This window comes from Pan troglodytes, chromosome 11 (assembly GCF_028858775.2).
Source record: "Pan troglodytes isolate AG18354 chromosome 11, NHGRI_mPanTro3-v2.0_pri, whole genome shotgun sequence".
In the NCBI taxonomy this organism is placed as follows: Eukaryota; Metazoa; Chordata; class Mammalia; order Primates; family Hominidae; genus Pan; species Pan troglodytes.
In genome coordinates, this window is record NC_072409.2 from 44,033,535 (window position 1) to 44,046,287 (window position 12,753).

A 12,753-nucleotide genomic window follows, 5' to 3' on the forward strand; every position below is an offset into this window, starting at 1 on the left:
CCAACACCTCCAGGGTTCTCTCATGCTGTCAAAGGAGCAGCAGTGCTGATCCTTCCCTGCCCCCACCTCAAACCTCACCCTCTCGACCTCAGACCACTGCTAGAATTCTACATGGAAAATGATGCAAACCTGCATTCCCTTTGTACAGGTGATGCAGTTTAGGAATAAGAGATCATCATTTTAATTTGGCAAAACCGTATCTATGGATGAATGACAAAATACATACTTAATGAGTTGCACACTAAATAGATCTCATGTAATTTCTGACCATATGGGCCCATTTCTGAGCAATCAAGCTACCATGCAGGCAATTCCTCTAAAAATGTTCAATCCATGCTTTTAAAAACTTTTCTACTGTTTTCTACCCACCCTCCCCCAAAAAAGGAAACAGTGAAATCTTACTAAAGAAAAAAGTAAAACAAGTCAATAATAATTTTAAAAGGCTAACCTTCATAAAATAAAGCAGTTGTAAATAAAACAGATATATTCTACTCAGGCTTATGATAAAGTTTAAAAACCAAAATAAAGTATGTAAATAATTTAGCTACAAAAGGCAACAAATGTTATCAGAATAAAGTAAACCTAATAATAAAAGGTGTATTAAATAGAGAAGATCAAAGCTTTCATTTTTAACATCTCTGTATGAAAAAAAATCTCAAGCTTAGCCAGGCACAGTGGCATACACCTGTAATCCTAGCTACTGAGGAAGCTGAAGTGGGAAGATTGCCTTGAGCCCGGAAGATCAAGTCTGCAGTGAGCTATGATTGCACCACTGCACTCTAGCCTGGGCAACAGAGCAAGACCTTGTATTTATCTATCTATCTAAATAAATAAATAAAAATAACTCAAGGAAAATATCCCCTTTAAGTATTCTTGAGAAGGACTACAGTAAACATAAAATAAAATGGCATTTGCCTGAAAAAAATAGGAAACATTTTAAAAGAAAAAAATGACACTTGCTTATCACTTTTAAAACAATAACTATAAAGTTTTAAGAAATGAACTGTCTTCCAGTACAACAAAGCTTAGAAATATCTACATGTAATAAACATACACAGAGCTGTGTTTCTCCACTTCCACAGATATAACAGAAAAAACATGAAATTAAATTTACAGCATTCCTAGAAAGCCAAGAATCATAAGGCGCTTCTGGATGATACAGAACAGATGAGAAAAGACTGACAACAAAAAAAGAGCTGAAGAAAAGTAGCACTTGAAGGTGAAAGAGAAGACCTTGAAGAAGTTCATTTTCCAGAACCCAGAAAGAAACCTCCCAAATCAGAGGAGTAGGAAAAAATAGCCATAAATGAAAGGGTACCAAAAGGTCACAAAGTAAGCTCCCTGGTGTCTTCCTCTCAAAGCTGCTGACCTACAGATATGGCACCAGGATAACAATCACAAGCATAGTTCTCTGAAAACTGTGGGACTTCTAAGTGGGATACTTGCAGAATTGAATGGAATGAGATTCAAAAAGGATGGTGCCCCAGATCTCTTATGGCTGCCAAAAGTGCACAAAGTCCTGTGACCACATAATCCTATAGAGTACTTCAGTACTCTAGAATATCCGCACTTTCACAGAGCAAGAGTGCCTATAACCAGTCCCTGCATTAAATTTTAGGGAATAAGGCTTTCCACCTGGGCTGAAGAACTACACTCTAGTAACCACAGGTATCTAGACTACAGGTGGAAAACTGGCTACAGCCTGACTGTAAACTTGAAACAGCCTTTGCAAAATTATGACTGAGACAGTGAAAGATCTAACTTAACCGACTCCATCTTACTTCTAACCTCCAAGCTGTCCTTGTTCATTCCTGGGCATAGCATGAACTTCGGGAGAAACTTAGTTTATAGTTTTTTAAAACAAAGACAATAATAGCCCTTTCCCAAAGCAGACCTCCTTCTTGCCTGGACACTAGACTGCCTTTGTAGGACCAACATTAGCCACAAGATTAGAAATTATGGTTTATGAATCAGGTAGCTAGAGGCTATAGGATTCTGACCCTCCCCAAACTGCTCCTAATATCACTGCTTGAGATATTTTGCAGACCCTGCACTTAATGGATCAGCTGACACCACCCAGATCGATAAACTGGCTCATCTGATCTTGTGGCCCCAACTCAGGAACTGACTCAACTCAAGAAGACAGCTTCAACGCCCCATGATTTCATCCATGACCAATTCTGTAGTGTGGCTCATTTTCCTCAAGATTGCCTTAGTCTAAGCCTTTTTTATGTCTCCATATATTTTATAATCAGCTCTTCAATAGCCACAAAATAACTTGCGAAGAATTTTGATTATGATTGCATTGACCACAGAATAATTGGGAAAGAACAGACATAATGTCTTTTTGTTGTTGTTTGATTCAAAGTCTCACTCTGTCACCCAGGCTCAGGTGCAGTGGCACGATCTCGGCTCACCACAACCTCCACCTCCCGGGTTCAAGCGATTCTCCTGCCTCAGCCTCCCGAGTAGCTGGGATTACAGGAGTGCGTCACCATGCCTGGTTAATTTAGTAGAGATGGGGTTTCGCCGAGGTTGATCTTGAACAAAATAGGGAAACAGATGTCATTAGACAAATACCACAGTATAAACTGTTGCAGACAAGCATTTATGGATGCTAAAATTAGTAGGACAACAGAAAAGGAACAAGATATCTGGACAGTCTCAAAGTATTTCTCCATAACATACTCACTTGAGACCAGGAGTTCAAGACCAGCCTCGCTGAAACCCCATATTTATTATTTAAAAAAAAAAAAAAAAAAAGCCAGTTGTGATGGCACACGCCTGTAGTCTCAGCTACTCAGGAGGTCGGGGCAGGAGAATCACTTGAACCCAGGAGGCAGAGGTTGCAGTGAGCTGAGATCTAGCCACTGCACCCCAGCCTGGGCAACAGAGTGAGACTCTCAATCAAAGAAAAAAAAAAAAAAAAAGCAGAAAACAATATGTCCATTCTTCCACAATCAATCTATAGTCAATGCAATCATAATCAAAATTCTTAGCAGATTATTTTGTGGCTATTGAAGAGCTGATTATAAAATATATATATACAGACATAAAAAAGGCTTAGACCAAGGCAATCTTGAGGAAAATGAACCACACTAAGGAATTTATACAAGATATTATGGCTGGGCGCAGTGGCTAACACCTGCAATCCCAGCACTTTGGGAAACTGAGGCAGGCAGATAACCTGAGGTCAGGAGTTCGAGACCAGCCTGGCCAACATGGTGAAACCCAGTATCTACTAAAAATACAAAAATTAGCCAGGCATGGTGGTGCATACCTGTTATTCCAGCTACTCAGGAGGCTAAAGCAGGAGAATCACTTGAACCCAGAAGGCGGAGGTTGCAGTGAGCCGAGATCGCACCACTGCACTCCAGCCTGGGTGATAGAGTGAGACTCCATTGCTCCCACCCGCCAAAAAAAACATATTACTATAGAAGTTAACACAGGATGGTGTTGGCACAAGGAAATATAGCTCAACAGAATACTAAAAAATTTAGAAACAAACCCATATATGGACGGTTGTCTCATTTATGACAAAGGTGACACAGTACAGTGGGGAAAGAAGAATTTTTTCAATAAATGATGCTGGTTCAACTATATATTCTTCTGCAACCAAAGTGAATACCGACCCCCTACCAAACACAATGATCTTTTTGGATGATAGGACTACATGAGAACAATAAACCAATTAAGGTTTGTGGTAGAAAAAGTTGTCTTAAACAGGATTTTTTAAAAACACTAACCATAAGCAAAAATAAATTCAACTACATAAAAACTTAAATTCAATTAAAATTAGTGTCATCCAAAGACATTAAGAGAACAGAAAGGCCCTGACATTGAAGAATTCAGGTGAAGATGCCGCCATTCTTGAACCCTGAAAGCCAAACTAGAATCTTCAGAGCAGCCTCAGTCTTAAAATTCAAGCTTCTTTTTCCTACTTTTTATTTCAGTGATATTTAGGACACTCTATACTTCATAAAAGTTATGATCTAACTGCCTCTATAAGCCCAAGTATAAAAATCCTTACCACCTAGCAAGAGACCCACAGAACTAGTCAGTAGTAAGACTGAGGTCACATATTGGAAAAAATATACTAGACCAGGGTTATACACAGGGACCATCCAGCAATAGAGATGTTGCTGGCAAGTAACCATAGTGGTGGGTGACCACTAGCGAAAAGGGCTGAAGAGACCTCAGAAGGTTATCCGGGTTATCTGGGTAGACCTGTGTCTTTTTCCATGCCCGAGGGTCACGACGTCACTATGCAGGGCACACGTGGCTTGGTTTAAAGGTCACCTTAATCTTAGCAAATGTAATAAATCATTTTTTAGATCCTGAAATTTATAATAAAAATACTTTACCTACCCTGAAAAAAAAAAAAGAGAGAGAACAGAAAGGCAATCCCAGGCTGGGCATTCTGGCTCACATCTGTAATCCCAGCACTTTGGGAAGTCAAGGCAGGCAGATCACTTGAGGTCAGGAGTTCAAGATCAGCCTGCCCAACATGGTGAAACCCCATCTCTACTAAAAATACAAAAATTAGCCAGGCTTGGTGGCACGCGCCTGATTCCAAACTACTTGGGAGGCTGAGGCAGGGGAACTGCTTGAACCCGGGAGGCAGAGGTTGCAGTGAACCCATATCGCACCACTGCACACTCCAGCCTAGGCAACAAGAGCAAGACTCCATCTCGGGGGAAAAAAAAAAAAAAAAAAGGAAGAAAGACAATCCAAGAATAAGGAAAAGAGATCAATAATAAGTATATGTGTGCGTATAGACACAAACGTACACATGAAAAAAATTGTACCTAGAATATATAAAGAACTCCTACAAATAAGAAAAAGGGACACAACCCGATTTTTAAAAAACTGATGAAACACATGAACTGACACTTAACAAAAAGATATTCACATGGCCAATAAATATATGTTATACGTAAAGGGGGTTAACTTCATTGGTCGTTAGGAATATGCAAATTAAGACCATAATGTACCTACCAGAATTCAAATTGCTGGTGAAGACATGGAGTCTGCCTGGCTGAAGAGTAAATTGTTCACCCACTCTGGAAAACTTTTAGCACTACATAGTGATGCTGAACACAACCATGCAATTTTACTCCCAGATATATACTCCAAGAAACACGTATACATGTTTACCAAAAGATATATACAAGAAATATTACAACAGCAATATTTGTAATAGGCAAAAACCGGAAACCCAAATGTCCAACACCAGAATGGATTTGTGTCAATAGACTCCAGGACCATCTCTAAGTTCAGCAATTTGCTAAGAGGATTCCAGGACTCTGAAACTGTTATACTTACAGTTTATTACAGCAAAAGGACACAAAGCAAAATCAGCAAAGGCAAAAGGGACATCAGGCAAAGTCTGGAGGAAGCCAGGTGCATGCTTCTAAGAGTCCTCTCCCAGTGGAGTCACACATAAAGCATTTAATCCCTCCAGCAATAAACTGTAACAATGGCCAGGCACAGTGGCTCAAGCACTTTGGGAGTCCGAAGCGGGTGAATCACTTGAGGCGAGGAGTTTGAGACCAGTCTGGCCAACATGGCGAAACCCCATCTCTACTAAAAATACAAAAACTAGCCGGGACTCGGGAGGCTGAGGCAGGAGAATCACTTGAACCCAGGAGGCGGAGCTGCTGTGAGCCGAGATAGCGCAACTGCACTCCAGCCTGGGCAACGGAGCCAGGCTCTGTCTCGGAGGAAAAGAAAAGAAAAAGAGAAACTATAACAACATTATGTGAAGTGTTGTCTGCTATGGAAGCTCACAAAAGCCTAGGAGCCCAGGGTTTTTCTTGGCGGGTGATCTTCAAGGCACACAATGAATGACCAGCTACCAAAGCTCTCTAGTTCATGAGAAGGAAAGGTGTTCACCATAAATAATGCTGTTTGCACAAACTGGAACAGTCAAGTTCAAAGATTCAATCACACAAAACGCAAAATATTCCAAGAGCTCAATTCTGGCCTGTCAAGGAACAGTCACAGAAAATGGTCCTCTTGGGAACATGAAAGACTTGAGCAACTTGGGCCTGCTGAATTAATCCTTTCCTGCCCAAGATAACAGAAAATCATATGTGGTTATGTAAGAACACACTATACAACAATGAAATGTTGCTACATACAACATGGATTAATCTCATAAACGTACTACGCCAAAAAAGCCAGACAACAAAGAGTATACATTGTATGATTCCACTTACATAATATTAAACACACAAACACAAAGGCCAAACTGTGACAAGGACAGAAATTACTTAGGATTGTTTCTGGGAGTGTGGTATAGTACTGGATATATAAGTGTACTTACTGTATAAAAATTCATCAAGCTGTGTATTTATAATTTGTACATCTTTCTGTACACATTATACTTCCATTAAAAGCTTACACAAAAAGGTATCTGGTTCCTATTTTATTTTAGCCATGAGGAAACTTTAGGAAAATATATCATTCTATAGAATCATATTTTCCTCAGATCAAACTCCTAACACAGCTCAAAATCCTATAATTTTATATTGCGAGGGTAGGAGAACAGCTTTCCTATTTTCTGGTTTTTAGGACAATCAGGGAAATACAGAAATTGAAAAGTGCATAAAGTATTGAGATATCAGCTAATCCACTGGATTTTCTAACTATATTACTCAGAAATATTATAGGAACCCTCTAATGGTTTGATTTAAATTTCTTTCATTTATTTATTTTTTAATTTTAATTTTAATTTTTTTGAGACAGAGTCTCACTCTGCTGCCCAGGCTGGAGTACAATGGCATGATCTCGGCTCACCACAATCACTGCCTCCTGGGTTCAAGCGATTCTCCTTTCTCAGCCTCCCAAGTAGCTGGGACTACAGGCGCATGCCACCATGCCTGGCTACTTTTTATATCTTTAGTAGAGACGGGGATTCACTATGTTGGTCAGGCTAATCTTGAACTCCTGACCTCGTGATCTGCCCACCTCAGCCTCCCAAAGTGCTGAGATTACAGGCGTGAGCCACCACGCCTGGCCTTGAATTAAAAAAAAAAAAAAAAAGTATTATAAACCCAATATCTACAAGAAAAAAAAATTGTCAGACTTCTCACATTTGACATGACAGTATAAAAAGATTAACAAATTATCTTTCAGTACAGCTGTATAAACCTATTTCAGTGCTCTGGAATTCAACCAAAGGCATAAAACAAACTGGGAGCATTTATTTATTAAGTTACTGAACTTCAGGCAGAAATGGTGGTTTTCAGTTTTGAGCTGCTACCAGACTCCTGCCCCACCCCAACCCCAGCTCTGTGGGTATTAGTTTAAGCAGGGCATGCTGCTGCCTGAGAGGACTCGTTGGATTTGGAGTGTTGTCAAGTTAATGGGGCAAACACGGAAGACTAGTGGATTAGGCCAGGGATATAACAGGTAGTTGTAGGAGGTGAGACAGCCACAAGAGGCTTGAAAAGCTCTCCCCAAATTGGTTGACTCTAGACGATACACACACATATAAGAGACTGGAACACACTCAAGCCACTCATACATCCTTGGCCATCAGAAGCTGCACATACAGAGATTTCAAGAGAATCTGGCAGACAGCAAAAGCCAGGGAAGAAATGAAAATGGCCTGAAGTAAGAATGCACTTCCAGCTCACATACAGATCCATTAGTAGAGAGCTGAAAGTTTACTGGCTCGAGGTGTTTAACTATAATCTCTTACCAATCTGACTGATCCCTAAATAATGGAGACAGAGAACCCAAGGAAGCCAAGCTTAAAAATAAAAATAAAAATAAAAACTGAAAAGAGACATCAGCAGCTGCATACTGTAGAGACTTCAAAGATTTAGTCCAAGCAAGTTACTAAACAAGCAAAACAAAAACAACCTTCAAGGTGAGAAAAAAAATCAAAATCCATGGCCAAGTGTAGTGGCACATGCCTGTAATCCCAATGCTTTGGGAAGCTGAGGTGGGAAGACTGCCTGAGGCGAGGAGGAGTTCGAGACCAGCCTGGACAACATAGCAAGACCCCATCTCTAAAATAAAAACAAAAGGCCGGGTGCAGTGGCTCACGCCAGTAATCCCAGCACTTTGGGAGGCTGAGGCGGGCGGATCACGAGGTCAGGAGATCGAGACCATCCTGGCTAACACGGTGAAACCCTGTCTCTACTAAAAATACAAAAAAAAAAAAAAAAAAAGAGCCAGGCATGTTGGCGGGCGCCTATAATCCCAGCTACTCGGGAGGCTGAGGCAGGAAATCGCTCGAATCCAGGAGGCGGAAGTTGCAGTGAGCCAAGATCGCGCCACTGCACTCCAGCCTGGGCAACAGAGAGAGACTGTCTCAAAAAAAAAAGAAAAAGAAAAAGAAAAAAAAGTGGAAGCTTTAGCCAAGCGTGGTGGTGCACAACTGTAGTCTTAGCTACTCAGGAGGCTGAAGTAGGACAATTGCTTGAGCCCAGAAGTTTGAGGTTGCAGTGAGCTATTATTGTGCCACTATATTTCAGCCTAGGCAACAGGGCAAGACCCTGTCTCTTAAAAAAACAATCCAAAATTGCAAAACTATATTATCTAAATATACAGGTTTTAACAAAAAATGATTGCAATATGCAAAGAAACAAGAACATATAACTCACTCAGGTAAAAAAGGGAGTCAACAGGAGGAGTCTCTGAGTGTTCCCAGATGTTGAATATTGCAGACGAAAACTTCAAAGCAGGTACTATAAATATGTTCAAAGAACTAAACGAATCCATGTTTAAAGAATTAGAAGAGACCAGGTGTGGTGGCTCACACCTGTAATCCCAGCACTTTTGGAGACTGAGGCAAGAGGACTGCCTGAGCCCAGGAGTTTGAGACCAGCCTAGGCAACATAGTGAGACACCACTCGTAAAAAAAAAAAAAAAGAAGAATTAAAGGAAAGTATGGGCCAGGTGTGGTGGCTTACGCCTATAATCTCAGTACTTTGGGAGGCCAGCCGAGGCAGGCAGATCACTTGAGGTCAGGAGTTCGAGACCAGCCTGGCCAATATGGTGAAACCGTGTCTCTACTAAAAATACAAAAATTAGTCAGACGTGGTGGCACACACCTATAGTCCCAGCTACTCGGGAGGCTGAGAATCGCCTGAAACCAGGAGGTGGAGGTTGCACCTCGGCAGTGAGCCGAGATCATGCCACTGCACTCCAGCCTGAGTGACAGAGAAAGACTGCGTCTCCAAAAAAAAAAAAAGTATGTGAATCACTCAGTGAATAGGAAATTTCAAATAGAATATAAAAATTATAAAAAAGAAATGTGGAAATGCTGCAGTTAAAAATCTGGTAATCAAAATCAACAATCCACTAAAGTGACAACACAGACAATTTAAGATGAACAAAGAAAGAAACAGTAACCTTGAAGACAAATAAATAGAAATTATTCAAACAAAAGCATAGAAAACAATTGGCAAAAAAATAAAATAAAAATAAAAATAAACAAATAGCTCCTCAGAGATGTATGAGACATTATCAAGTGTAAAACACTTACCTATGACCAGGCACGGTGGCTCATGCCTGTAATCCCAGCACTCTGGGAGGCCGAGGCGGGCGGATCAGGAGGTCAGGAGTTCGTGACCAGCCTGGCCAACATGGTGAAACCCCCGTCTCTACTAAAAATACAAAAATTAGCCGGGCGTGGTGGCACACGCCTGTAATTCCAGCTACTTGGGAGACTGAGGCAGGAGAATTGCTTGAACCCGGGAGGCGGAGGATGCAGTGAGCTGAGATCATGCCACTGAACTCTAGCCTGGGTGACAGAGCAAGACTCTGTCGGGGGGGTGGGGTGGGAACTTACCTGTAAGGAGAGTCTCAAAAGGAGTAAAGGGACAGTAAAAATATTTGAAGAAATAATGGTCGAAAACTTCCCAAACGTGATGAAAAGCATTAATCTACAGAAACAAGAAGCTCAACAAACCCCAAGTAAAATAAACAAAAAAGACATTCACACCTACACACATTGTAGCATAGTCAAACTATCACAGAGTTGGGTTTGTTTGTTTGTTTGTTTTTGAGAAACAGTTCTGCACTCGTTGCCCAGGCTGGAGTGGAATGACACGATCTTGGCTCACTGCAACCTCCATCCCCCAGGTTCAAGCAATTCTCCTGCCTCAGCCTTCCGAGTAGCTGGGATTACAGGCGTGCACCACCACGCCCAGTTAATTTTGTATTTTTAGTACAGACGGGGTTTCACCATGTTGGTCAGGGTGGTCTCGAACTCCCATCCTCAAGAGATCCACCTGCCTCAGCCTCCCAAAGTGCTGGGATTACAGGCGTGAGCCTCCGCGCCCAGCCTAAAGTTTCACTTTTAAAAGATGAAATGAGTTTTAGAGATGGCTGGTGTTCACAGATACCCAACATAATGAAATGTATCTAATACTACTGAACTGTATACTTCAAAACAGTGAAAATGATAAGTTTGTTATGTGTATTTTACCATAATTTTTTAAATGGGAAAAAAAGTGATTTGGTTTATCTACATTCATATTAAAAATGTGTCCTGAACAAACACATGTATTTGTTCAAAGAATATATTTATTAAGCACCAATTATATCCCAGGCAGCACTATGCAAACAGTGAGGAAAATTAGAATCTCATGAAACTCAAAATGGGACTAATTATCCTCATTAACTAATAACTAATAACCTACTATAGGTTTCCTACTATGAAGGAAAAACTACTGCAATAAGAAAAAAAGGATTAAGGATGTAGGCAATTTTTAAGTCCTTGTTCCACCCAAGTTATAATTTTAATGAATAAAACTGTATTTTTTTTTTTTTTTGAGATGGAGTTTTGCTTTTGTTGTCCAGGCTGGAATGCAATGGCACGATCTCAGCTCACTGCAACCTCCACCTTCTGGGTTCAAGCAATTCTCCTGCCTCAGAATCCTGAGTAGCTGGGATTACAGGCATGCGCCACCATGCCCAGCTAATTTTGTATTTTTAGTAGAGACAGGGTTTCTCCATGTTGGTCAGGCTGGTCTCAAACTCCCAACCTCAGGTGATCCACCAGCCTTGGCCTCCAAAAGTGCTGGGATTACAGGCGTGAGCCACCGCACCAGGCCTCAAACTGTATTTTAAATGTGCCAGAAGAATTAAAAACTTTAAAAGGTTCACAGCAAAGTCTTATGTAAGGCTAACGGGCTAACAGCCACCCTCTAAAGTTCTCTGCTGTCTAAACCTTATTTAAGAACAAAGATTATCCGTACCCAGAGGGATTCTTTAGTAAGGCAAAATGATGATTAGGAAGAGTTAAGCTCCAATTTTTTTTTTTAATTTTTGTTTTTTTAGAGATGGGGTCTTGCTATGTTGCCCAGGCTAGACTTGAACTCCTGAGCTCAAGCAATCCTCCTGCCTCAGCTTTCTGAATAGCTGGGCCTAAAGGCATATGCTACTGTACCCGGCCCATCAATAATTTTTAAAGAATAATTAAGACAACTGAAACTTAACTCCAGTTTAAAATATTTTATTAAAATTAAGTGATAAATAGTTGTAAGCCACCTAATATCTGCCCCCGCCATCTTTTCTTTGGCATCTCTCTTCCTTCTAACCACATCATAGATGAAACGTAAAAGTTCTTGCTAAGATATTCAATACCACCTCTGAAGAAATGGCTATAGATAAGCTACGAAAAACTGAAATTTAGACATTCCTACAATTATTACTCATTGTTACAAAGTACTCACCAATCTGCTATTTACTATGTTCTTAAGTCAAAGACCATTAACATCCTCCTAAAGAAGTTACAGACTTCAACAATGCTCTGCAATTTCCTGTAGGACAGGACCCTATGAGTCCGTGGCCTGTTATGAACCCAGCCACACAGAGCAGCAGGCGAGCGAGCATTACCACCTGAGTTCTGCCTCCTGTCAGATCAGCAGCAGCATTAGATTCTCATAGGGGTGCAAACCCTACTCTGAACTGCGCATGTGAGGGGTCTAAGTTGCGCTCATTATGAGAATCTAACTAATAATGCCTGATGGTCTGAGGTGGAACAGTTTCATCCTGAAACCATCCCCCAACCAACCCAATTCTGCGGAAACATTGTCTTCCACGAAACCAGTCCCTAGTGCTAAAAAAGTTTGGGAGTTGCTGCTGTAGAGTATCTTAAAGATCTTCCTAAACATATACAGTTCATTTGTATAACAGCACCCCCAAGTTTACTTCAACAGGAGTGCAGTGCTACCCAGGAATATTTAAAGAGGTGTTCTGTGTTACATGTGGTTCAGAAACCACAATGGAAAAAAAAAAAAAAAAAAAACAATGAAACAAGCTGTTTTAAATCACTATCAAGAGCTACTCCCAAACACGTATCTAGACATACACAGTGATACATGCCTAAGAACTTATCTCTTTCTCTTACAAAACACAAACCCAGTTCAGCAATACTTACAGTCAACATTGGAGTTGTCAACAGGCCCCACGCAAAGAATTCAAGGAAGATGACAGTAGCAGCATGGTACACACTTGGTCGGCCAAAGCCTTGTAGCTAAAAAAGAAAGTTATTATGAAAATTAGCAAAGAAATATAAGAAATCTATTATCTTAAAATGGTATAGAAAAAAATGTGTAAAAATGTGTAAAAAAATTTAGGGCCTACCTCTGTCATTTAAAATAAAACTTCTGTGTTATCTTTGATGCCTTCACTTTCCCTAATAAAGGAAGGTGCTAAGATTATAGACTTTCGGTTGGGCGCAGTGGCTCAAGCTTGTAATCTCAGCACTTTGGGAGGCCAAGGTGGGCA

At 40.6% G+C, this 12,753-nt stretch overlaps 1 protein-coding gene across 6 annotated transcripts in view; it reads right to left on the reverse strand.

Annotated features, from left to right (window-relative positions):
• Nucleotides 1–12,753, reverse strand: part of MFSD14B (major facilitator superfamily domain containing 14B) — an 86,875-nt gene that overhangs the window by 33,389 nt on the left and 40,733 nt on the right. For 4 of the 6 annotated variants that reach the window (XM_063788510.1, XM_024345771.3, XM_063788512.1 and 1 more), the window contains exon 2: nucleotides 12,404–12,499. The exons of 1 other annotated variant lie outside the window; for it this stretch is intronic. In XM_063788510.1, the coding sequence (XP_063644580.1) occupies nucleotides 12,404–12,412 (9 nt within the window). In that variant the 5' untranslated portion in view covers nucleotides 12,413–12,499. Of the gene's footprint in view, nucleotides 1–5,325; nucleotides 5,345–12,403; nucleotides 12,500–12,753 lie in introns of those variants that run through there. One more of the 6 variants, XM_016961201.4, reaches the window with a different exon arrangement.